The sequence below is a fragment of the Phocoena sinus genome, chromosome 5 (genome assembly GCF_008692025.1).
Source record: "Phocoena sinus isolate mPhoSin1 chromosome 5, mPhoSin1.pri, whole genome shotgun sequence".
In the NCBI taxonomy this organism is placed as follows: Eukaryota; Metazoa; Chordata; class Mammalia; order Artiodactyla; family Phocoenidae; genus Phocoena; species Phocoena sinus.
This window is the reverse complement of record NC_045767.1, coordinates 2,318,986-2,345,230: the sequence shown is the minus strand read 5'-3', so window position 1 is coordinate 2,345,230 and position 26,245 is coordinate 2,318,986. Positions and strand designations below refer to the sequence as shown.

General features: G+C 54.4%; 1 protein-coding gene across 5 annotated transcripts in view; it reads right to left on the bottom strand.

The window, feature by feature from the left end:
* The window catches only part of RGS12 (regulator of G protein signaling 12), a 142,496-nt gene that overhangs the window by 48,495 nt on the left and 67,756 nt on the right, over nucleotides 1–26,245 (bottom strand). For 4 of the 5 annotated variants that reach the window (XM_032632483.1, XM_032632486.1, XM_032632485.1 and 1 more), the window contains one exon: nucleotides 24,547–24,663. In XM_032632483.1, coding sequence (XP_032488374.1) covers nucleotides 24,547–24,663 — 117 coding nt within the window. Of the gene's footprint in view, nucleotides 1–11,490; nucleotides 11,619–24,546; nucleotides 24,664–26,245 lie in introns of those variants that run through there. The other variant, XM_032632487.1, reaches the window with a different exon arrangement.

Here is a 26,245-nt window from a genome sequence, read left to right as displayed (position 1 = left end):
CGTTCTGGGAGCGGGTGTCCAGGAGACCAGCCGCCTCACTGGGGCGCGTCCCTGCGCTTCCTGGGCGAGCCAGGGAGCAGGCCGGGCGGAAGCAGCCCATCTCCACTTGGGGACAAATCCCAACACGTTTGACGTCGCCGTCTTAGTAACAACCTCAGTGAGAACAGTGTTACAAACTTCAGTCTGATCAGCCCGGGCTGGAGTCCGTGAGGCGCACCCACGTCCAGGAGGCAGGCACCCTGCCCACTGTCCGTCCAGGGCCAGGCGCTGCCCTGGGCACATCACAGCCCTGCTCGGCGCTCTCACGCCGAGGCCCGGCCCGCGCAGGGGTGAAACCGCCCCGGTGGTAGCAGAGTAGGGGCTCGCCCACAGCCAACCCCGACCACCAGGCCCAGCCACCCTGAGTAGACGGATGGGGACAGGCCAGGACTGGAGGGAGGAGGCCATCGAGGGAGGTCCCGGAACGACAGGCGGGCTGGGCTCCCAAAGAGCTCTGAGCAATCCTCCGATGGGGACAGCTGAGCAAGGCCCCCTGGGGACCCACCTGCGGGTCAACAGTTCTGAGGTTGCAACCTAGGGAAGGTCACCTGGGACATGGAGGGAGAGGGCTCCAGAGAAGGAGTCGGGAAAGGGAAAAGCTGGGCGGAGGCAGGAGAGGGTGTCGGTGGCACAGACACCAGGGAGCCTTCACTGCGGGAAGGGGAGCGGGTTCAGTGCAGGGCAACCTGCTGCCTTGTTGACATGTCCTGGTCACAGCACAGGCACAGCTCCGAGAGCAGCGGGCAGGCGGGGCCCCAAGGCAGGAACAGGGGCCAGCGGGCCGTTGGTGCGGTGCCGGGCACCGGAGCGGACGTGCTGCCCTCTGCGTCTTTGCCCAGCGCTGGGCTGGGCGCAAGGAAACCTCCCAGCCATGCCCTAAGAATAAACCCACTGCAGAACCCCCAGGCCTTGCACGCCTTCCTCTTTGCAGAGGGAAGGGAGACCGGAGTGCATGGCGTCGGGGGTGAACGGGGAGCCCCTTCCCAAGTTCTGGGCCCCCCCAACAAGCAGAGGTCATGTTTTAAGACCCCTAAGGCCAAAGCCAAACAAGTGAGGACAGAGATGCCCCAGATTAGCTGCTTCCGGTGGAAGCCCCATCCCCCCGGGGGGAGAGAAAGCACGTATTTGTGGCCGAATTTTGAAAAGAGCCACCACGTCAATTGCATCCCCTACTCACTGTTTGGCCCTCCCGTCGCCAGCGCCAGGGCCCCCCAGACCTTGCCTCCTCGACTTCACGGAAGACAAGGGACCCTCTTGGTCGCAGCCCCTCACCTTGTGGGACTTACACCTACCCTCCTGCCCCCAAGGGTCTGTCCTCTGACAGCGAGAAGAAGAGGCTTCCTGACGGTTTTAGGATGGGGCTCGTCAGCGTTTCATACCATCATGAGCCCTCGGTCAGAAATACTCTGGAACTATAACCTGGTACCTTATCCGTATATGTTTCAATAGTAAACACACAGGCTATCGTGCGTCCAGCTTTGAAACCTTCATCTTGCCAGACAGGCAGGCAGTGAGCAGGCCCCAGCGAGCCACCAGCCCTCACACACCAAGGGTCTGGTTTTCACCGGAGAAGCGCAGGGTGAGTCTCCTTCCCAGGGCGGATGAGTGCACTGTGGGAGGCTGTCCTTCTGCCCGTGCTCACAACAAATCACCTACAAACGTGTTGTAATTAAATAATATCAAAGGCAAATTACTCCCTTGAGATTATGAGAAGAAAATCTGCAAGGCCATACACAAAAGCAGAAATACTATCAATAATAATTTTGAAAAATAAGTCATAAAATGCAAAATCCACGAATGTGAAGGACGTGGCTCACTTCATGTTACAATCGTGACTAAAACTAAAGTCTCAGGCTTTAGCAGACTGAACAAAATGCACTAAAAAATCTCACACGTATCCCCAAAGTGAACTGAACTCAAGATCCAGGAAACAGGAGTGTGCCTGAAGCCAAGAAGGAGGTGGCAGCTGAGTGCAGGCAGCCCACGGGGAGGCGGGGTGGGCTGGGGAGCGTGGACACGGCGAGCAGGGCGGGCTCAGCGCATCTGAAGAGGCTCCAGCTGGGGGGCTGCCAGATTCCAGCGTGGGGGGTCACCAGACTCCAGCGTGGGGGGCCCTCTGGTGCAGTGTGAACAGATCCAGGTAAAGTTCCCCAAACGTGCTTTTAGAGCAATTTTAGATTTATAGACGCATTGTGAAGCTAGCACAGAAACAAACATGCTTTTTAACGTACTGCTGCTCCACAGAAGCAAGGGGAACCCCTGAGGGAGGAGAGAGGGGGAGGGAACGGAGAGCAGCCGGCAGACGCCAAGGCCGCCAGGCGGGACGGGACGCAGGGCTGAGCGGCGCGTGTCCACTCACTCGGACGCTCGTGGGGCAAAGAGCCCCAACTCCGGCAGCTACAAACCAAATCCTCCGGGAAGGCCCACAGGAGTTCCAAGAGTGTGAGCCTGCCCAGACGTGAGCTCACAATTCAAAAATCCCCCCCCAAACCCAAGGAAACCCCACCACAAGAAAGAACCAGCAGAAATAGCAATTAACAGAATCTCAGACACTGGAAGGTTCTAATACAGATGTCAAATAACCATCTGAAATTGTGAAGAAATAAAAGTTGCAATAAAGAAAAGAGGAAGTAAGGTGGTAGATATGAAAAATAACCCAACAGAATGATTGACAATGAGAACTACAACTGCTGAAATTAAACACTCAGTAGAGAGGTTAACAGAGATTAGAGGTTGAAGAGAAAATTTGGGGATTGGAAGACAGACCTGAAAGAAATCACACGGATGGCAGCACAGAGAGGAGGCACAGGAAACAAGCAGCAGAGACTAGGCTGCACTGGGAGGGTGCACAGAGAGGAAATCCTGGCCAGCCTGCAGCAGGGCCAGCGAAACCCCCTCAGGAGTGAGAGCTGCTCTGCCCACAGGCCATCCCTCCGGGAACTTCTCCACGATGCCCACCAGGAAGAGGCATCCTGGGTCCAAGTCTCAGTTGTTCCGCATTTTCCGGGAGGGACTCAAAGTCTACAAGCCACAGCCTCAGAGCATGTACTTCCTTCCCTTTCCCCACTTTGGGTAGCTGTGCCAAGAGTGCCTTCCAAGTACTAGGCATCTGTGGAGCCACAGGCTGGTGGCCTCTGTGTGCTGAGGGTTCTCCCCGAGCGGCCGGATATCCCCGCCCACCCAAGGCCCTAAGCTCTGCACAGAAATCCTTGACGAGAGGCAAGTTCGCTCTGGGATGGCTCCTGACACGAATCAATGCAGAAGGATCACCGGAACTAGGTACGCAGCCCTGCCTCGCGTCTCCCACCTTCTCTATTCGCGACTTGTTATCCTGGCAACTGTCTCCATCCCAACCAGACGTTAATCGGAAAGTAGAGCTCTATGGAGACGCACCTTAATATCACCTGGACACAAAACTACTGCCCCCTCCAAGTTTCCATACTTTTGGGAAGTCGATGATGACTTCCTGACCAGATTACTTAATTTGCAAATAATGTATAATTATCATTAACCTAATTCTCCCATTTACTCTCTAATATTTATTCTATTTATAAGCACACACCTGGGAGTGACAGAGCTGGGCCATCACGTGAACCGACATGAGATATCCCCCAAAAGGGCCCGCTGGATCCCTAGTCAGCGTCTGATTCCTTGGCCGTTTTGAGAAGGATACGGAAGCAGGCTACGGAGCACATCGCAGGGGCTTCAGTATCAGAGGAGGTGAGGCTGAAAGAGGTGACACAGCGCAGCACAGGGCGACAGATGCCGTCACGGGAGGGGGCGGGGGAGGGGGCCAGTGCCTGGCGTAGGGGCAGATGAGACGGTGCAGGCAAGCAACCTGCCGACGACAGCCTTGGGGGAAAGGCAGGCCACCCCCAAATCGTTTCTATTGACCTTGGGATTGGCACGTCCAATTCTGACCCAATTGCCCTTGTTGAGCCTGGCTTGCACTTTTCAAGCACATCCTGGTTGACGGGGGAAGCATCGAAAATGGCAAACATTCAGAAAGCCCCATAGATAATTCCCAAAGAAGATCCCCCACAAAGGGTGAGAGGCACTAACTGCAGCTCACCGTGGCTTTTAAAGTCAGGCATCCCCCAATTTCCTGGCCTGCTTAGAGCACTATAAACATTTTCACAAACTAAAACTTAACTCGCCTAACGTTTGTTCTGTTACTCAGTATAATTTGTATCAACGTGTTTTCATTAGCCTGTACTTCTTGGGTTCTTCCCACATTCCCATATCACACGCTCTTCTTACAAAAACTGCAGCTGCAGAAAACAAGCTGCCGGTTAAAAGGTGCCGGAAAGTGAGCATTTTTCTGTGCTTGCAGTTTAAACACATACCATAACTAAACAGCTCTAAAAAGGTCTATGATATGTCTCCAAGACTGGGGTTTACACTAACGTAAATACATTTGCTTTTAAAAGCTTACAAAGTATTTTCGATACGTAATTTAAGTTCAAACAATCTCCATACCTCAGGTCAGCCTCTTAAACCTGATAGTTCAGTGTTAGCTGATTTGGATCTATTCCCAGCAGGAAATGTGTCTGGGCCACACATGTGCACAGATATTTTATTTTTAATTAATGTTTTGAACGTTCTAGATAATTTCTATGAAGAGTGCTATATGATTCTGGTTTACCAAGGCCGAGTCTGTCAGTAACATTTGACAATAGCAGTTATGAGAATATATCATTTTCTAATGACGCGATACATAGTAATATACAGATATATATTTTCAATTTTGAGCTACTGACAAAATTTCCTACTTTGAACATAAGAAATATTAAATAACCATCTCTGGTTCTTAAAATAAGAGACCAAAGGCTTGTAACTTGCCTAAACATTTTGAAAAAAAGAGATAATCCCAATGATGAAAAGCCTTAAGAATCTAACAATTCAATTTGCATCTAATTGATATTTATTTGGCCTTTTAAAAGCTTGATCCTCTTAGTTGTTTTTTTTTTAATATTTATTTATTTGATTTTTATTTGGCTGCACCGGGTCTTAGTTGTGGCATGCGAGATCTTTAGTTGCGGCATGAGAACCCTTAGTTGCGGCATGTGGGATCTAGTTCCCTGACCAGGGATCGAACCCAGACCCCCTGCACTGGGAGCACGGAGTCTTAGCCAACGGACCACCAGGGAAGTCCCGATCGTCTAAGTTTTAAAGCGACTGCTCGCTGGACGGAGCACAGAAGACAGCAGGTGGTATGGGGCAGGAAGACCACAAGGGGCGGGATGAAGGGCCATCGGACAAGGGACGGAGGGCCACTCTGCTGGTCCCACCCACATGCCAGCCTGCCCTCTGCTCCGAGAGCTCAGAGGCCTTCACAGCAGGCCACGACCCTCCAAGGAGCTATCAAATCAATTCACTGCATCGTTAGCAGCATTTGTGAAGAAATGAGATAAGATGGGATAGAACAACGTGAAAGCAAAACACCACGAATGCCCCGGGGTCTCCGCTGTTTTAGAGCCCGGCCTCACGCGCACGCGAGCACACACACCCCGTGTGTCCTGATGTGACACGCATCTCCTGCGCAGGCTGTAGTCCTGGGGTGGTGCGTGGAGAGCACCTGTGCAAACGTGGGGAAGCCGTGTGTGAACGGCTCTGAGAGCAGAGAGGCAACCTCTCCCTCCCCTTGGCCTGGAGCACCCCAACCGGTCCCTAGCGCTCACCTGCAGCCTCACCTGGAGAGCCCACTACCTGGGCTGCAGCTTCACCCACGCCTTCTCCAGAGAAGCCTTCCACAGCCACGACGCCCAGTACTCCGGTTACATACAGGACACAGGGCTGACCTCCCATAGACCTCGAGGGGCCCGAACCAAAGGGGCAGTGCCCGCGCCCCAGCCCACCCAGGATCCACAGCATTGCACACACACCCCCCGCACTGTTCCTTCCCAGCAGCTTCAGCCAGAGGTAGCTGGACACAAGGCTCACGTGCAGCAAGGAAGAGTTCTAGGTTCAAACCACGACTTCACAGCAGAGGGTCTCTGCAATCCAGAGGCTGTGGTGACAGCAGGACGACAGCACCACAGGTGTGTTCAGCGCTGCCCAGCGACCAGCGGGGTGGCCGGACACAAGGCGGGCCGGGGCTCACCAGGCAGCTCACAGCGCTTCCTGTGAGGGGTGGGGACAGGCAGTGGGGGCCTGCAGTCGGAGGGCGCAGGGGCCCCGGCTCAGAATGCAAGCTGTGCGTCTCGTGTGTGTGTGTGTGTGTGTCCCAAAGAGCTCTTCAATCTCCAATAAAATCAGAAGAAACCGAAAACCCACAATCACAGCATTTTCCTAAGAATTTAACAGCAAGTATTTCCACTGTGCCCTTGGAGAAGCCTCAGACCATTCATTACAAAAACTTAAAAGTCCAAAGGAACACGGACGAGGTAGCACACGGGTGCCACACCAACGCTAGGGGTTTGGGGTGAGCATCCAACTTTACACGAGAACCCTCTGGCCTCACTGCTGAAATGAAGACGAAGACCCCCTCCACACTGGCCAGCCCAGCGGAAGAAAGATCCGCATCCCCACCGTGTAGACAGGGCGGGAAGTCTCAGAGGGTCTGGGACAACTTTCATGTCTGCATCCCCACAGGACAGCCGGACTCCTGCAAGTCAAGTTAACGTAAACGCTGGCCTCCTGGGATGCCCTGGGCAGGAAGTGGCACTGAGTATAGCCTCAGACAGGCTCGCTCACCGGGAGCTCCTTCTGGATAAAGAGTCCACAGAATCCGAAGCCCCCTCTCTTCTGAACTTGGAGCCGAAACCCAGGAAACGTTTGAAACGTTTTCTCATGGAGGCCAAGATGCAGCCACCGCTTGAAAACCTCTACTCGGCAGAGCTGGAGCCCCTGCTCCCCAGGCGGGCCAGGGGCAGTGGCAGGGGGCGCCGGCCCTGGGGGTCAGGGAGCATGGGAAGTGGGGAACGCGCTGAGACGGCTTCCACTCACTCAACAAAACGCGCACTCCTCCAGACGCAGGGTGCCTACCACAAACCTGCAACCCAGGAGCTTATGCGAGGGGCTGGAGATTAATCCAGAAAGTCAAGTCCCCACCGTCCCGGGGAGGCAGGTGTCCCGGAGCGCATGGCACAGAAGGGGGCCAACGTGGGGCAGAGCGAGCAGGGCCCCCAAGGCCCCAGGCGGGAGAGCCAGCGGGCGAGGAAGTATAAGGTCAGACAGACTTGGAGGGTCTCGAAGGGTCGAGCCCAGGGGCCTGCTGACCGCAGGGCTCCGGGGTCGGGGACCCCGGCAGGAGCAGGGCTGGGCCCTTCCCCCAGGCCTCCCGCACGTCCTAAGGGACGCATCTCCAGATCTGCAGAGGGGGGGTGGGGAGGGCAGCCTCGAAGTAGCAGCAGGACGCTGGGACGCAGACAGGTCCTGCTGTTTCAGGAGGGGGTGGGCCCAGCTTCCACACCTGCCAGATGAGAACCGTGTGCTCAGAGTCGAGGGGAGAAGCGCTCACTGAGGGGACCCGGGAGAAAGGAGCCGCCTGCGGCCACGCAAACAAACAAGAGAAAGTAGGGACAGGACGCAGGGGAAGCCCAGTTCCAGGTGACCCAGCCCCTTACAGAAGAAAGGGAAGATGTGAACAAAAGGGAAGATGGTCATTTCCCTCAAGTATACTAGGAGGCCTTCTTCTTCTACAGATAACAAGAATCAGAGCGTTAAAAAGGGAGAAAAGAATTTGTGCAGCCCACAGATCAAGTGGGGTACAGTGGACGGTCCTGGACAGACCAAAGCCACTGCCCCATGCAGTTTTCAGGTGAAGAGACCTGGGGCAGAGCAGGCCTGAGCGACTGGGGTGCACCCAGCACGACGGGATGCCCGCTGGCAAAGACCGCTGGGCACGCAGCCCAGTGCCACCCCGGCTCTGGTCAGGACCACCCAGGGCGGCAGAAGCAGGAGAAGCCGACGTGGGGGGAGAGGCCAGTGAGCACAGGTCAGCTCATCTGAGCTAAAAAGAAACTTGTCAACTGAAGGGCTCCCCGACAGCCCAGCAAGCTTCTCCCGGAGAGGTTCAGAGAGCGGGCCCCGCGCCTCAGACACGCCAGCCCACAGAAGGGCGCGAGCTCAGACCTGCCCCTGCCCACGCCGCCCGCAACCAGCAGAGGGCCAGCCGGGGTCCTGGCGTGCGCTCTGCAGGGAAGGGAGCTGCGGCCCACGCCTGGCCACCCTGCGCCTCCCGCTTTGGGTCCTCACTGCCCCAGCACACGGAGCTGCCTTCCTCCGGGGCTCCTCCCTGAGCAGCGGCCCACGCCTGGCCACCCTGCGCCTCCCGCTTTGGGTCCTCACTGCCCCAGCACACGGAGCTGCCTTCCTCCGGGGCTCCTCCCTGGGACGCACTGCTCAGCTTCGCATCCTCTCAGCTGCGCCTGGACCGCGCCATCCCCTCAGCGGGCGCCCGCAGCCTTGACCGCCATGCAGCCCGCCCGCTGCGGCCGGTCCTGACACCTCCCTGCTCAGCGCCGCCCAGAAAAGACTATTGTACCGTTTTTTACAGGGCAGCCTTTATTTTCAAATCCCACCCAGAGCCCAGCGCACGCAGGGGTAAAGCCCCTGGTGTCAGGCAAGCTCTCTCCCCGGGACTCCAGAGCCCAGAGGCACCTGCCTGGGCAGAGGGAAGGCCGCACGGAGCTGCCACACCCGACTCTCCCAAAGACCGCCCAAGTGCGACGCGGCAGAACCTGTATGCACGCCCGGGACCCACAGGGCTGAGCGCCCTCCCGGAGCAGCCGGGCCACCGGAGTGGACGCCCAAGCAGGCCAGACATCTCCGCCCGGCGGCACTGGGTGCTGTGGACACGGACTGTGGGTCTGGCGCAGAGAGCAGAGCGGGGACGCAGGGTCAGGTCGGCCGAGGTGGTGCCCACGGCGGTGCCCGGGGCCCTGACCTCACGGGGGGCTGCTCCCACAGCCCAGAAGGTGGTGTGGAGCCTGCCGCGGGCTGCGGTGGCGCGGGGTCACCAAGCTCTCCGGCCCGGCCCTCTGCTTGGTAGGGTTGCCTCGCCGGACGGCACATGGCCAATTCTGTCGCAGCCCTCCTGGGCCGCAGCCCGGCCACAGCACGGAGCACCGCCGCGGCCCCCCACCCCAGTGAGCCAGTCAGACACGGCAGGGGCGCTCGGGCACCGCTCCAAGGGAGCGGGAGCCCACTAAGCTTTCCTTCTTCCCGCAACAATTTCTTGTGCCTCCTCAATATGCGATCTTACTAGCCCCTGAGGCTGTAACAGCCCATCGTAGTGTGGTTTAAATATGATAGATCGCGTTGTTTTGGCAAAGGGGCAGATACATTTCAAAGTCTACTTATGTTGGACCTCATTCCTAAAAGATGGGGAGGGCTTCCCTGGTGGTGCAGTGGTTGAGAGTCCGCCTGCCGATGCAGGGGACGCGGGTTCGTGCCCCGGTCCGGGAAGATCCCACATGCCGCGGAGCGGCTGGGCCCGTGAGCCATGGCCGCCGAGCCTGCGCGTCCGGAGCCTGTGTTCCGCAGCGGGAGAGGCCACGGCAGTGAGAGGCCTGCATACCGCAAAAAAAAAAAACAAAGATGGGGAAACCAACAGGTTCATCTGGCCAGTGAGGGCCTTGCGTTCCTGCCAGGTCCGCATCCATCAGCTTCCCTGTGCGCTTCTTAGATGGCTACGGGAGATGTCTCCTCTCAAGGCTCACGGGTTCTCCTCTCCAAGATGGAAGGCGCTACGAGAGACACAGCGCCCTTCCCAAGTCACGTGCACACTGTGGACGGGGCCCTAGGGTTCCCGTGACACACCCATGGTAGAAATGGACAATCTGAGGCTCGGGGGAGGCACAGAGCCGGCAAGGGGAGGGCGGCCTTCCCACACGGGCCCCCAGCCCTACTGCCCTTCACCCCAAGACGTCTCTCACTAGGACTGACCTGGAGGCCACGGTGCTTTCTGCCCCCTTTCCCACCGGCCCGCGGGCAGAGCCGGCCAGAGCCGGAGGACTGCACACTGCCCTGCCACCTTCCAGCCCATTTCCTATTGCTTAAAATATGACCTTACCAACCTGATTTTGTTATTTGCTGGGTTGAGCATTTGCAAAATTTCAAAATGAATCCAAATCGTTTATGTAGGCAAGGAAAAGGCAGATTTCTAGTGATGTTTTTTTTCACTCAAAAAACATTTTCTAAAACTTGCTTCTATATACCATGGGAACGAAAATGCAGCCTACATATATGTACAAGTTAGTAACTGGTCAATTAGTGCATATATCGGACACAGTGTATCCAAAGTTCCCTCTTCCACCAGGACGTGAAATGGAATGGACAGGAAACGTCAGTACTCCCGCAGAGAGGGCCAGAGGCAGGCAGGCAGCAGGCTCTCCCGTAAACATCGAAGCCACCAGCCCACCCTCTCAAGTGAGTTTTATCAGTACAAGGAGTTTTCAAAATACATAGTAAATATTTTTAAAATCCATTAAAATCTGCACTTCCTTCACAGGCAGGACTCTTGGCCTGTCCAGCAGACCTACTTCTATTTTCTATTTAAAGGGAATGATGCAGTCATTTTCCTAAACCCAACACCCAAACCAGTCACTTCTGAGCAAGGAGTTCCTCCTGCTGTTCTCGACAGAAGGCTCTAACTAGACATCAGGAGAACATTTTAAGATGAAACAACTCTCAGAAAAGAATGAATTTCAACTGGTACCCAGTAACTGGGAACAATCTTTTGTAAATAATTTAAATTTATGTTTGCCTTTACATCAACACAGCACAGCCACAAGAGGAAATTAAAAATTATTTTTTTTATTTAATCTCAAATCTTTTAAAAACATTTTATAGTAAGTTCAACTCTATAAGCTTAGATACTAATCAATCATTCCACACGATTGCCGGTAAGTAGTTCCCCATGTATGTATATGAAGCGGAACCAGCTCATTACATTTTAAAATGCTAGATATATGCAACCAAACCACTTTGCTGTACAGCCGACACTAACACGTTGTAAATCCATTTTAAAAAAGAAAACTACACTTCAATTTTAAACAAGAGAAAATGTTAGCTATGAAACAGTAAAGAGTAAGAAAAACTGTAATACAGGTATCTGGTCGAAACTGAATATCTCAACAAAATTAATTCACTCATCTTCAAAATCTATTACAATCACGATGGTAAGGGCAAGGAAACATGGATGCTCTCTGTAAGGCTGACTTAGGATGCGGGCAGCGTCCCCCCGAAAGGTTGGGGGGGGACCCGGTGTGACCGACCCCCAACCCAGCCTCGCTCTGGGTGTTGGTCTGTGGTCCCAGAGCCGGGCTTTTACCTCCACGGGACTCACTTCAGGCTCCATGATGTAGACACAAGAAAGACATTTTCAAAGTTTACACTTAAAAGCTACCATTCTCTAAACAGGCTGAAAATAAAGCAGTAACCAAGATGCCAAGTTTCCTTTAAACAATTCCGTTTAAGTGACGAGAAACATCTGGAGTAGCTTACCTGCTGACTGTTTAAAACGTGAGTCTCCTTTGGCAACCCTTTTTCCAAATTCATCTTAAGACAGGAGAACTTCTGACCCGCACCAGGCACGCAGCTCTAAAACACACCATGCAGCCCCGCCACACGCCTGTGCACGTCAGAAAGTTTAAAGACATTTCAGATGAAGTTCCATCCCGCTCCCTCCGTAACCCATGGCAACAGGACACTGCAGGAAGCTGTGGTTTGCCAGGGATTCAGACTCTATCTCAATTGTCTCGTACAAAGAAAAAAAAAACCCGTTTATATAAATCACGCTGTGAGATCATTTTAAAAGTATTTCCTCTACCAAATCAGAAGAATAAACCTTCAGCTGATGGGGTAACGGCTCAGTCGGCACAGCAGCTGCAGAGAACTTGTTTTTAGCAGCGTGGTGCAGTGCGCCGGCTAATTACAGAGGCTCACGAGTCTATTGTGAGCTCCACGTGCACGCGTGTGCAGGGCCAGCCCTGGGAACCTGCCGTGTTCCTAAGACCTGTCTCGGGGCCTCGGCCCCCGCTCCACGATCTGCCGTCTGCCTCCCAGCACCTGACACAACCTGAACGCGAGGGGGCCATGGCAGGTCCTGGTTTTAAAAGGCAAGAAGGAAAGAAAAAGAAAACTGTTTCCAGAACCTAGGTATCACTGCAGAGCTACCTGCTAGCTTTCTGGACATTCGGGATAAACTGCTCTCCCCAAGGTGCTTCCCTGTCAAAACCTCTCCGCAGCAGGTGCCCGGGGTCTCGTCTGAGGGGCTCCAGGAACGGCCCTCGCTCCTGGCGTGTTAGACCGGGAGGACCTCGGCACACATCCTGTCCCGGGCTGTGGGCGCAGTGGTGCCCATGGGCCAGCGGGCGGGGATGATGGGCTGGGGGTCAGGCCGCCAGCCGGAACGCGCCGAGCCCACCTTACTCTGTTTCCGTGGGAGAAACTCGCACACGGCCAGCGTGAGTGTTCTGTGCACGGGCAGAACTCTCAGAGATAACCAGCGGGCACTGGCTCGGGCTTCCTCAGACAGGCTTTCTCACACAATAAATGTACGGAAGCAGGAGAGGGGAAGGAGCAGAGGCTGCCACGGTCACCCTCTCCGCCACCACGGAGCACAGGAACAGGCCAACGGGGGATGCCGGATGCCGGGGGCTGTGATGAGTCAGCGAGGGGGTGGGGGAGACCTCGCCGGCTGGCGGACGGGGGGGAGGGCTGTGTGGAGGGGCAGGGAGGGGACCCGCAGCCCCGCCTCTCCCTCTGTGCAGCTGCCCCCACCCCGGGAGGGGGGCTCCAGGACGTAAGAAGCCACTCCTTCCAGCTCCCGGGGTCCCCGGTGCCCGCCTGGCCTGGAGGGGCTTCGAACCCTCTCCTTGGCAGGGCCTCACCTTTAAAGAAAGGGGGGGTGCCCTTACAAACGAGGCCCTCTGGGCACACAGACGTCATGGCGGGAGGAGCTGTGAGGTATGCGATGCAGGCCTGCAGGGCTGAGACACGGGGCTAGACACAGCGACATCCTTTCCACTGCCCAGCCTCCCCTTCCAGCACGCACACACGCACCCATCCACGTGCACACCTTCACACACGCACACACGCATCCATCCACGTGCACACCTGCACACACGCACCCATCCACGTGCACACCTTCACACACGCGCACACGCACCCATCCACGTGCACACCTGCATGCACCCATCCACGTGCACACGTGCACATAAGCACATGTCCAGAGAAAACCCGCTGGAGGGCTCTGGAATGACAACCATGGGGTCTTCAGTGATCAGTTGAGCCCGTGACTCTGTGACCTGATTATCCTCCTCGCTGATTTCCGATTCACAGGGTTTTGGCGGAGGTGCTGGCCTCCCAGCCAGAGCGGGGGCCAGCAGCATCCTAGCCCCAAAGGCCCACCAGACAGACCCTGGAGATGACCACCAGGGACCAAGACGGGAAACAGACTGCAGGACAGGCCACGCCCACAGGGCAAGCAAAGGACCTCCTGTGACCCTGGGAAAACTAGCACCCAGGTGCTGGGCCGCCCAGGTTACCACTTCGGTGTCAAACTTGTCTTTATTTTAATCATTTCAGACAGAAATATATGTGTCCCTGCAGAAGCAGAACAATTTCACTTTGCGTGTTTATCACGTTCAGCCCAAAAAGCAGCCCAGGACCATCAGGGTCCAGGTGCAGCTGTCCCCTCTGGGTTCTTCTGTCCCTCAGGCTTTCTCTGTCTCCTCCTTTGCTGTCCGTAAGGCAAGGAGAGGAAGGGGTGGGGCGAGAATCTGGCCACAGAATCCCCGGTACTAGATGGTGTCCTGGGCAGCCCAGAGCCCAGCTCACTTCCTGGGGAAAGAGAGGTGCCCGGAGCTCCTGGAACAAGTGACCAGGACATTCTGAGCACCAACCACACCCACCATTGCATCCTCCTTATTCTGGTGGGAGTGTTGACCTGGGGCCAGGGGGCGGCGGCTTCAGACCCGGGGCCACAAAGCCCAGCACAGCCCCTGACAAACCCAGCAAGTGCTGGTTCGGGCAGGAGAAGAAAAGGCTGGTGGCAACGGACGGCGTGGAGCTGCCCAGCTCGGCCTTGACAGGACAGCCCCCTCTGTGAGCTGAGGCCAGCCATCCTGTTGGCACCTCCACAAGAGAGCAAATGGCCGGAAAGCAGGGGGGGTCTGGGGGGCACCCCGGCCTGGAAGCCCAACGACAGCACCCGCGGGCGAGTCCTGCAGCTGGAGGAACACAGAGGCCTCTATTCCCTGGGGCCGCACCTGCCCAGGGGTCCGTCCTGAGCTAAAAATGGCATGAGAGTCCCTGTGGGGTGCGCAGACCCGGGTCAGGGCAGCTCAGGGAGTATGCTGGGGAGGGGTTCCGGCCAGAAGGGACAGATGAGAGGCAGGGGAGGGCGTCCAGCGGGAACTGGGGACCCTGGCGAGCTGCATCCCAGGGCCAGGGGCTGCGGGTGGGGTCTCAGGGCCAAAGAGCTCCTTCTTCGTTGTGGGTTCCTTGCAGAGTCACCTGTCTCCCCAGGAGCCTCTCACCAGTCACCATCCCCCGCCCCACGCCAGTGCTGCAAAAGGGAGGGCACATTCTCCTTAATACCCTGGACCCACCAGGGCTTCCCGAGGCTTCCGCCCAGCCCCGGGCACAGTTGGGCCTGGAGGGGACAGACACGCGCTTTACTCAAGGTTCAAAGTAACCAAGGGAGATGAGCGCAGACAAGCTCAGAGACAGGCCTGTGTCAGCCTGCCCGGCCCCCCGCCCCTTCACGAGGGCAAGGACGCCGGCGAGGGCCAGACCACCCTCACTCGGGGATGCCCAGACTTCCCGAGGAAGAGGCTAAGTGGGTAAAAGGCACAACCGGAGGAGGGTGCACAGCGACCGTGGTGACCGCCATGGGGAGATGCTCAGGAAACGCGGCCTCACCTGCCATCCCAGCTCCTCTCCCCAGGCCTCCCGCGGCCGCCTCAGGGCCTCGGCTGTGACCCCTGTGGGTGGGGACCCTCGAGTCTCCCCACAGCGCTGCCGAGGTGAGAAGTCTGACCATGCGCCATCTACCTGGCCCAAGCCCCCCACTCCCCAACCCCTCCCCTCACCCGAACCACCATGCGGCCCAAAGGGTAATCCTAACTGTCCCCCTTCCTGCCCCGACACCCCTACTGTTCATTCCCGGCTTAGCAGCCAGAGGGACCCTTTCCAAACCCTGAAGCTGCCCTGCCCACCTCCTACTCTCCGCAGCACCCGTGCCCCACCTCCCGCCCCTCATGTCCATCCATCCCTGCTGGGAGGCCAGCTCCTCCGGGGCAGGGGTTGGTGTCAGTTTTGTCCAGTGCTGTCCACAGAGCCAGAATAACGTCAGCACACGGTAGGCGTTCAAAAACCAGTCACCGAATGAGGAGACACTCAAGGTACTGAGAAAACCTAGTATATGGCCCTGAGTTAATAGGATCTTAAAGAGAATTAAGATAATTTCCTATGTGCATAGTTTAAAGAGTAGACTAGCATGTCAAAAACCAAAAAAAGCAAAAACTGGCGGTCCAGTGGTTAAGACTCCGTGCGTCCAATGCAGGGGGAGCAGGTTCAATCCCTGGTTGGGGAACTAAGATCCCACACGCTGTACAGTGTAGCCAAAAACAAAAACCAAAAAAACCAAAAACAAAAAACTAAATTAAATTTTTTAAAAAATAAGCAAAAACTTCAAAGTTAAATTCCCCTAGAAATAGGAAAACAGCAAAAGTAAGAAAGGGGTAAAAAGAGCTTGTTTTGAAATGCCTGAGTAGATTTCACCCTGGATAATGGGACTTCTGGAAATCGCCCAGAGTGTCCCAGAGGTGAGCCAGAGGTGGGAAGGAGTGAACCAAACCAGACAAGTGGCCACAGCCGGCAACCGGGCTCTCAGTCTCAGGTCTGAGGCCCAGCTTGGGGTCCTGCTGCCTTTGCTGTAGGGGGTCAGTCTCAGGGGCCAGCCCAGCACAGCTCAGGGAGCTGGTGCAAAGCAGCTCACTCGACCTCAGCCTCAGCATCAGAGGGACCAGGCGAAGTCCCCTACCCCCCAAAGCCCCCTCTCCCTCCAGAGCAGAGAAGTCTGGACAAGTGGCCAGGCAGGGAACCGCGTGGCCTCAGCGCCCCCTGCTGTCCAGGCCGGGCACTGCCAGTCCTGCTAACAACCCCTGGGCCCGCTCAGGTGAGAGCAACCAGCACAGGCTGCCTTTGACGGCCGGAGGAGGCAGGCACGGAGAAACTCCTGCCAACGGCCAGCAGTGGCTCAGCCAGCTCCACGCACAACATGGGTCAACAGCCCTCCAGGGGGTGACGGGGAGGGGCAGCTCCCGGAAACTGGGCTGGGGCACTGTTCCCTTTTAGGCCTGCACTGCTCAGCTTGGGACCCCTGCACCCGGGTCCCACTTCGAGGCCCTGGGAGCCTTGAAGATGTCCCACAAACGCAAGGCGCTCTTTCTGAGACCGGCTCTACACACTGCAGGCAGAGGCGGGCCTGCAGTGCAGACTCCACTCTTCCTGCCCCGCCTCTCGGGTCCCGCCCTCCTTGGCGACCATCCGCCGTGAGCAGGACCAAAACTCACAGAAACCCACCCGATGCTTGCACACCTCCCGTCTCGAGAGCCCTTCAGGGAGGACGCCCCCCACGGCCCCCACCTCCCCCCACCTGTCACCAGCTCACCTCCCCTCCCTCCCCTTTCGTCCCCCGCGACGCTGCCCCACCAAGTCACAGGGAAAGCGTAGCCATGTCGCCGCTTCTCGCCACGGTTCTGCACTGGACATGCCACCACGAGCCACGGCCACACAGATGGAACTGTGCAGACGCGCTCTCTGGTGTCCATCTGCTCCCGTGACACCTGCACACCACAAGGCAGCCGCAGGGCGTTCTAGCACGAGCCAATCACACTGTGGGTAGGAGAGGTGGCCTCGTCTGGGAGCCTCACGACAACGCCGCCTTGAATTGTTGCCTGCCTCCTGGTCCACACGGTGCCGTCTCAGACACGAGGGATGCTGAGTCTCGGGACATCTATGTCTTCAGTGTCCCTAGTGACAGCAAACACTCCCCCGTGCTTGGCAAGAGTCCGGCTGCTTCACGTCTGCACCAACATTCACGCCGTCCGCCAGTCTCTTCCACTCCAGACCTCCTGGGATGTGGACCTCACTGGCTGCAACTTGCCCCCCTGGTGACTAATGTGGTTGGAAGCCTTTCCAAGGCCGCATTTGCCACTGTGGATCATCTCTCATCAGAGGCCTGTTTGAATCTCTTGCCCACTTTGCCTTGGTAGGTGTTGTGAGGAGCCTCCGTGGGTCACCGCACTCGTGTCCCCCCGCCCCGTCCTTGCCCTCGAGGGAAGATGCGCTTGCGTGAACATAGGTTCCGAGTATTCGCTGAGTCAGAGTCAGCCTTGGTCGTTATGGTTAGTGCTTTTTGTGTTCAGCTTAAAAAGTCTTTCCCTCCCCAACACCACGGACATGTGCGTCTACTTTAACCCCTACTAACTCGCGTTTTGCCCTTCCCAGGGAGATCTGCGACACAGCTGGATTAACTGCGTTTGCACGGCGTGAGGGAGAATCAGGTTCTCTTTCACTCTCTTTTTCCACGTAGACCCCTACTTACCCCAGCACCACTGAAAAGACCACACTCACCCCTGCTCTGCACACACGGCCTGACGTCCACAGGTGCTGGGTCTGTTTCTTGCTCTCTCTCCCACTCCGCTGTCTATCTGTCTATCCATCTATCTGTGTGCCGCCACTTCCACAGTTTTACGTTTCTCTAACTTTATAATAAGTTTCAGCAGCTCATAGAGGAAGTCTTCCTACCTTATTCTTCTTCAAGAATATCTTGGCTACACTTGGCCCTTTGCATTTCCACAAAATTTTTAGAATCATCTTAAGTTCCACAAAACAGCTGTTGGGATTTTGGTTAAAATTACATTGAATCTACATGTCATTTTCAAACTGTGTCCACAACTGATTTTTGTATAGTGATCATATATCCAGCAACCTTGCTAAACGTAGTCATTAATTTTAAGAATCCATAGATTCTTTTGCATTTTTCCATGTTACGATCACATCGTGGGAGAATTTTCCTTTGCACGTTTTTGTTTGTTTGTTTGTTTGTGGTATGCGGGCCTCTCACTGTTGTGGCCTCTCCCGTTGCGGAGCACGGGCTCCGGACACGCAGGTTCAGCGGCCATGGCTCACGGGCCCAGCCGCTCCGCGGCATGTGGGATCTTCCCGGACCAGGGCACGAACCCGTGTCCCCTGCATCGGCAGGCGGACTCTCAACCACTGCGCCACCAGGGAAGCCCCGTTTTTTAACTTCCATTGTTCTACTTTCTTAGTACACTGACTAGGACTTGCAGTAAACATTTAAATGGAAATGGTAACAGCAGACATCTTTCCTCGCTCGATCTCAAAGGGAAAGCTTAAGTCTGACACATGCAATAGGCTTTTTCATATCCTTATCAGGTTAAGGACGTTCCCCTTAATCCCTATTTTGTTAAGGTTTTTTTTAACCATGAACAGATATTGAATTTTACCAAATGCCTTTCCTGCTTCTGTTAAGATGATATATGATTTTTCTACTTTGTTAATGTGGTGAATTACACTGACTGATTTTCAAATGTTAGAAAAGCACTGTCCTTGGAACAAACATGAACAGCTGGACCCAGGAGACATGATGTAGTTTAGGACCTCCCACCTCTCTTGGCAGCGAGCTGCCCCATAACCCTCCTTTCCTCTAAGGTGTCTCAGTTTTGGTGCCAAGGTTTTGGAGGCCTCATAAAATGAGTTAGGAAGTAATGCCTCTTTACTGATTGTTTTGATAGGTTTCTGTTTCGTTAATTTCTGCTTTGACCTTCATCACTGTCCAGCTTCTACCTCCTTTGTGTCTGTTTTACAGTTTTTTCTAACCTCTTGAGGTGACTTCCTACTTTCCTTCATGTCTAACATTCGCTCGTAAAGCTACAAATATTCCTCTAAGCTCACTTTTAGCTACATCCCACAGGCTTAGATGTATTTTATCATTCAGAATATATTCTAATTTCCACAGTGATTCTTTGAACTCTAGATCACTCAGCCTCTCACTCTGGATGTGAGTGCGGTATCTCCTCTTTGCCACTGGTTTCTGCTACACCTGCCTGTGGCCAAGGACAGACTCTGGGTGAAGAGATGTCCATACCTGTTGAGACTTGCTTTATGGCCCAGCACATGGTCAGCTTCCCTAATGTTCCACGAGGAGGAAAGGATGGATTTACTGGGTGCCGCACACATGAGTCCAGCGGGTCAAGCTGGTCAGATCCTTTACCTCTTACTGAACTTTTCCTGCTCAGTCTGCCAGTTACTGAGGAAGGAGTTAAAAAATCTCCTACTCTGAGTACAGATTAGTCCAGTTCTGTTCCTACTCCTGTCAGTTTTTGCTGTAGACATGTTGAGACTGTGTAACTGAATGCAAACTAAATTTATAACTGCAGCTCCCTGCTGCCTCACTATGACGAAGGCTCCTGTCTATCTGTGGGGCGCTCTGCCTGGGAGACCACTTTGCGATCAGTGCAGCCCCGCTACCAGCCTTCTGATTAGCACTGCACATTGTCTCCTCTTCCGTTCTTCCATTCGCGTTTGATGTGTCCCTAGCAAACAGCGTAACCAGACTTTCAGTGCTGCCCTGACAGTCTCTCCTTTCTAACTGGGATATTTGACCCCTTTACTGTTACTGTAACTACCAGCACAGCTGGACTGAACCCCCTCACGGAGGCTGCCTACTTGTCCTTCCTGCTCTCCGCCCTTTGTCTCTCCTTTCCTCCTGTCTCACCTTCTTTCAAATTCAACATTTTTCATTATTCCATTTCTTCCTTCTATTAATTTAAAATTTACTTATTATTTTATTGTCTTGGTTACCCTGGAGATTACAACATGCAACCTTACCTTATAAAACTCAAATTTTCATCACACCTTTGTCCTCTTCCTAGTGGAGATAAGCTCCCAGAAACAGCTGACCTCCATTCCCCTCTGCCAGTGCTCATCCTGCCGTGCTGTAGTTTAATTTCACGTACTTTCAAACCAAACAAAACACAATTCCTCTTGTTTTACAGTCACCACTCATTTGGATTGACTGATACATTCACCACTTTTTCGCCGTGTCCTGTGTGGTCCTTCCTGGGTCCTCCTCGCCCAGCGTTTAGAGGGCCCTCCGTCCGAGTCTGCTCCAGGAGGCTCAGCCTAAGACACGGTGTCCCGAGGGCCCAGGAAATGGACTCAGAACTGGCCTCGTGCAGAGGAGCCGGGCTGGTGGCAGCCGCATGCAGAGGCCCCGGCAGGGACAATTAAAGGCAAGATGTGAAAGCTGGTGCCTCTGGGGAGGGGGCCAAACAAGGGTGTGAGGCCCAGGAACGGGGATGGCCCAGAGGCTGCCTAGCACACCTGCCGAAGAGTGTGGAACAGAGGGAAGAACAGACAGACAGGGAGTTCAACAGGCCTCCCGAAGGCGAGTGTTAAAGTTATTTGTGCTTCTACATTTTGAAATCTTCAGGCAAAAAGGTCGCAAAGATTGAGTCCCACGTCTCTAACATACTATTTTGACAAAAGAGGTTCACAGGTGATAGAAAGATCGTGTGCCCTGCAGTCCGTGGTCTAAAGAACACTGTGCCTGCACGTGGCTTCTCATCTGTGAAATGGGGACACTCAGAGGGAAAGGGGAGGGGAGGTCCGGCCTGCTCTCAATCAGCCACGCAGATAACAGGAGACCCCTGGTGTCTGTCGTGACGAGAAGTAAGCGGTGACCGCAGGGCCTGGAGCGCTTGTCCGGAAGCAGACCTCAAGCCACCACCAAGCCACACGTGCTGGCTCATGGTCCCCAGGGGCTCAGGCCCCTGCAGAGACCCTTCTCCCAGGACGATGCAGAGACGACACCTGGCCAAACTCCCAGAGAGAGAATGCAGGCTTGGCGGGGACCCCCCTTCTTGGCACCCCGGAGCCCCAAGGCCCTGAGCAGGGGCCTGTTCCGGCCTCAGGGCCCCCGGGGGCTGCCCCACGGCCGCTCCCGCTCCCACCTCCCAGTACCATGTGCCCCGCCACCCCAAAACCCACCCAGGGGGCTTCCCTGGTGGCGCAGTGGTTGAGAGTCCGCCTGCCGATGCAGGGGACGCGGGTTCGTGCCCCGGTCCGGGAAGATCCCACATGCCGCGGAGCGGCTGGGCCCGTGAGCCATGGCCGCTGAGCCTGCGCATCCGGAGCCTGTGCTCCGCAACGGGAGAGGCCACAACAGTGAGAGGCCCGCGTACCGCAAGAGAAAACAAAAACACCCACCCAGGACTCTCTGAAAACCCTCTGGAATCAGTCCCCCTTCTCATGTGGATAATGAGGTGATTTCAAGGCCCTTTCTAGCTCTAACAGCCAAAGATTCCAGCTTAGCATCAGAACACAAATTAACTTACTGTTTTAAGCAAAAAAAAAACCCCGAGTCAATTTATTCCAGAAAATTGTTATTGAGCTTGTAAGAATTTATGGTTAATTTTTAAAACATTACTGAACTCAGATATTTGCAAACTCATGCTCACAGCAGCGTTAGCCAATTAGCCAAGAGGTGGGAGCTCCCCAAGTGTCCATCATCAGACAGATGGGTAAATACAATGTGGTCCATCCATACAGTGGAATCTTATTCAGCCTTAAAAAGGAAAAAAATTCTGACACCTGCTACAACATGGGTGAACTGCAAAGATACTCTACTAAGTGAAAAAAGCCAGACACAAAAGCCAAATTCCTGAAGGCAGAAAGCAGGACAGTGGGTGCCAGGGGCTGAGGGAGGGGAGGGGGAGTGAGTGAGTGAGTGATGGGCACCGAGTTTCAGCTGTAGGAGGTAGGAGCCTTCCGGAGTTGACGGGTGATTTTTGCAAAATGATGTGAATGTACTTATTACCCCAAACTGCACACTTAAAAATGGTAAATTTTATGCTCTATTTTACTACAATTAAAATATATATCTACTGACACCCTAGACAAAGGCAGAAAAAAGCCACAAAGAAGATATTTTCAAAACCTTTATCTGACAAAGGATTTGTATCCCCAAAATGTAAAGAACTACTACAAAATCTATTTTAAAAATAATAAAATAAATAAAATAAAAATTTAAAAACTACAAGAAGGACATGAATAGGCTACTAATTCAAAAAAGAGAAAACCTGGGTTTCCCTGGTGGCGCAGCGGTTGGGAATCTGCCTGCCGATGCAGGGGACACGGGTTTGTGCCCGGGTCCGGGAGGATCCCACGTGCCGCGGAGCGGCTGGGCCCGTGAGCTGTGGCCGCTAGGCCTGTGCGTCCAGAGCCTGTGCTCCGTGGCAGGAGAGGCCACAACAGTGAGAGGCCTGCGTACCGCAAAAATAAATAAATAAAAGAGAAAACCTGAACAGCCAAAGAGCCCGTGATGGAATGCTCACTCTCACTCACAATCAGTGAAATGCAAATTAAAATGAGTTGGCATTTTATTGAAACAGGGAAAATTTCAGTTTGACGGTACCAAGTGTCGGTGAGCAGGGTAGCAAGGCCCCTGGTCCTGCTGGCGGCCAGAGCCTGGGTGAGGCTCGGATGAGACTGTCACAGCAACTGACTCCCCAGAACACGCTCTCACAGCCCCGGCTGTGCACACGGGCACCTGCATGACACTGTCCGCTGCAGCTCCTCTCTGAGGGGTCTGTTCCCAACCTTCTATCGCGTGGCCGGAATAGCAGAATGGATAAAAATGTGTGACATATTCATAATGGAATGCTACCTAACAAGTAAAATAAACTAAAACTACAAGGTAAAGCTTGAAAGTATAATACAATGTTATAAAAGTGGCAGAATAAGACATGCAGTATGATTACATCTGTGTATAAAATCTTAAAACACACAAAATGAACCAGTGAAAGGACCACGGCTGCCAAGGTCCAGGGTGAGCCGGGAGGGACAACCAGGCGGGCACCTAGGATTTTAGGGCAGTGAGATGCTCTGTGTGACACTGTGATGGTGGCTGTGTGACCTCAATCCATCTGTCCAAACCTTTAGAATGTACAGCACAAGGAGTGGCCTCCATGCAACCTAAACTAATCATGTACCCAGCACAGTGGTACATGGAAACTCTCTGTACTTCCTGCTTAGCTTTTCTGTAAACCCCAAACTGCTCTGAGAGTAAAGTCTATTAATTTTTTAAGGATTACAGATCAAAGAAGAGAACCACACAAGAGGATACTCTCGATATGTGTGGATCAGTATAATATCTTTAAAGGGGGTATGGGGCTTCCCTGGTGGCGCAGTGGTTAAGAATCCACCTGCCAATGCAGGGGACACAGGTCTGGGCCTTGGTCCGGGAAGATCCCACATGCTGTGGAGCAGCTAAGCCCATGCACCACAACTACTGAGCCTGCACTCTAGAGCCCAAAAGCCACAGCTACTGAGCCCACGTGCCACAACTACTGAAGTCCACACACCTAGAGCCCATGCTCCGCAACAAGAGAAGCCACCACAAAGAGAAGCCCGCGCACCATAACGAAGAGCAGCCCCCGCTTGCCGCAACTAGAGAAAGCCCACACGCAGCAACGAAGACCCAACGCAGCCATAAATAAATAAATAAATAAATAAATATTTTTTAAATAATAAAAAAAATAAAGTGGGTATGAAACAGAGCAGGACCCTGGGGGACCTCCTGGGGACGTATCCCCCAGTACCTCCCCCTACCTCTTGTTTGTAGCAAAGCTTTAGCCTCCTAGGCCCTCCCCAAATTCCAAACTGCAAATGTAACCAGAGAAGTGAGAAAATGCAGAATCAAAAGAAGACAGTCGAGCAAGACAAAACAATAACAGTTTAGCCACTGAACAGTGTCAAGGAGCTCTAGCTCCTCCTCGAGGGCTCTAGATAACATCTGAGCTGTGTCCTTGAGCTGTTTTGCAGATACGAAAACCCCCACCAGGTGGAAGAAGTTATGCAGGCTGCCCACCAGCATGTAGACCCCCAACCGGCTGGAAGGTTGATGGCTGAGATTCCTGAAACATCACCCAGTGACCTCACCACCAACCAATCAGAGAACTGTGCACAAGCTGACCACATACTCCATGACCCCCTACCTCACACTGTCTTTAAAAGGCCTTCCCTGAAATCCATTGGGGAGTTTGGGTCTTTTGAGCATGAGCTACCCGTTCTCCTTGTCTGGTGCCTGTACTTTCCTTCCCCACAACCCAGTGTCAGTAGATTAGCTTTTCTGTGCGTTGGGCAAACGGACCCAAGTTTGGTTTGGTAACAGGCAATGATAGGCCCCCAGAGGGTTCTTGTGTCTATTACGGCATCTGGCACGTAAGAGAGGACGGGACACACCGTGATGCTTTGTAGACCAAGGAGCAGAGGAAGAGGGTCCGGATGCGGCAGGAGCGGGTGGGGCAGGGGAGGGGGTGGGTGTGCATAGAAGCCCCACTTGAAGACTGAGCTTACAGGAGAGGGAGAGGTGGTAGAAAATGGGTGGGATTCAAGGGAGATTCAGATGTATCGTTTTTTAAAACCTGGAAAATGAAAGAAGAAACCCTAAAATGAAGTTACCTCAAGATCATCGAGGGAGCGGGTGATGCTCAGCCTCCTGGACCTCCCGAAAGATCTCCGGGCAGAGGTACGCTGAGCCGGTGGCAGGAGTCCAATGCCCCGCCCAAACTTTGAGCCCTAAAACAAGAAAAAGACGTCATTACCCTCTTGGAAGGAGACACAAGTTCTGCCTGACACACCGCCTGGAGAGACCGGAGGAGAGGAGGCCTCAAGGCCGTCCAGGTCAACCTCACATTACGAACGAGTCACCACAACCAAAAACGCCAAGTTGAAAAAAAGAGTCATCCCAGGGCCCCCGAGTGTTTGCTGTGCCACTTCCAACTATGTGTCCAGAGGACAACCCCAGCCTCAAACTCCTCGTCCAAGGGCAAAGGAAAAACATGTGCGCATGTCTGGGAAAGCACAAGTGGGCGGAGGAAATCATTAGTAATATAAAGGCTGGTTTTCAGCAAGCTCGTGCTTTCACATTATTTTAGAAGCATTTTAGGAAAGTAAAGAATCTCTAGACATTCAGCTGGTGTCTGAAGACCAGACCAACCCAAATGCATGAAATAACCAGCCATTAAAACATCTTATTCTTTCTCTGGGAAACGACCAGAATTAATTCACTGTCACTACGCCAGACATCTCCCCAAATGTGGTTCCAGCAAATGTCATCACATTTTAAAAATAAAAAGCATCACAGCTGAAAATCTTTGACTTCCTGGGTACTCAGAATCCTAAATGACCGGCTTCAGGCATAAAGGAAGCTACGGGGGTTTCTAAAGACTGCGAGGCCTCAGGCACTCTCTGCTCCCCACCTGCGTAGGGACCCGGGCATCTTGCAGAAAGACAAAACCTTGCAGCACTCCCTTATAAAGCTCTCTGGGCTAAGTTTCTGCACAGCCAACCTCGCAGACACCACCCCCCGCAGAGCAAGCGGAGGGAGAGAAAGATCCAGAAGAACTAACAGGGAAAGAGAGGGAGGGAGGGAGACACAGAGACACAGAGAGCGGTAGACACAGGGAGAAAGGAGCCGACTCAGGGAGAGAAGACACAGAGACAAGCCAAGGCTCCATCTCAGATGCGTCGTCACCACCAGCAAAGGGCTCCCCGGGCGTAGTATCGCGTCACCACATGTGTTCGGCAAACCCTAGCATTCCAGCAAGAGCCCAAGAGAGAAGCCGTGTGCACACTGTCCCAGCAAACGCATCCTCTGTCTCCGCGTGTCCACACCAGGCGGTGATGTGCCGCCAGCCTGCCCACCCGCAGTCCCCAGGCCGGTGGCGGAAAACAAGGGTGACACAGAGGGTGCTGGGAGCACAGAGGGCAACACAGACGCCCCACGGGGCTGCCGTGGAGCTGGGGCTAAGGGCAGGCGGGGGCCACCGGAGGGAAGAAGGCAGTGAGGGTGCCTGGCCACAGCCAGACCCCCACGGGCTCGAGAGCGTCACTCTGAAAGGGACAATGGCCATGGAGCCGTGCAGAGGTGAAGCTGCACCTGGGCTAGGGCTTGGCCGGGATGCCTCTAAGAAATCAAGTTGCACAGACGACCTGCCTGTCCCCAAATGGGCCCGGGGGACCGGTCACACTGCCGCTCGAAAGCTGAGGAAAAGCCTGTTTACAGAGCGCGTGTGGCTCGGAGCCTGGCCTCCGAGAACCCCACCCCTGCCCCGAGCTGGGTGAGCCTGTGGTTCCAGTTGTGCCTCCACTCCCGGGG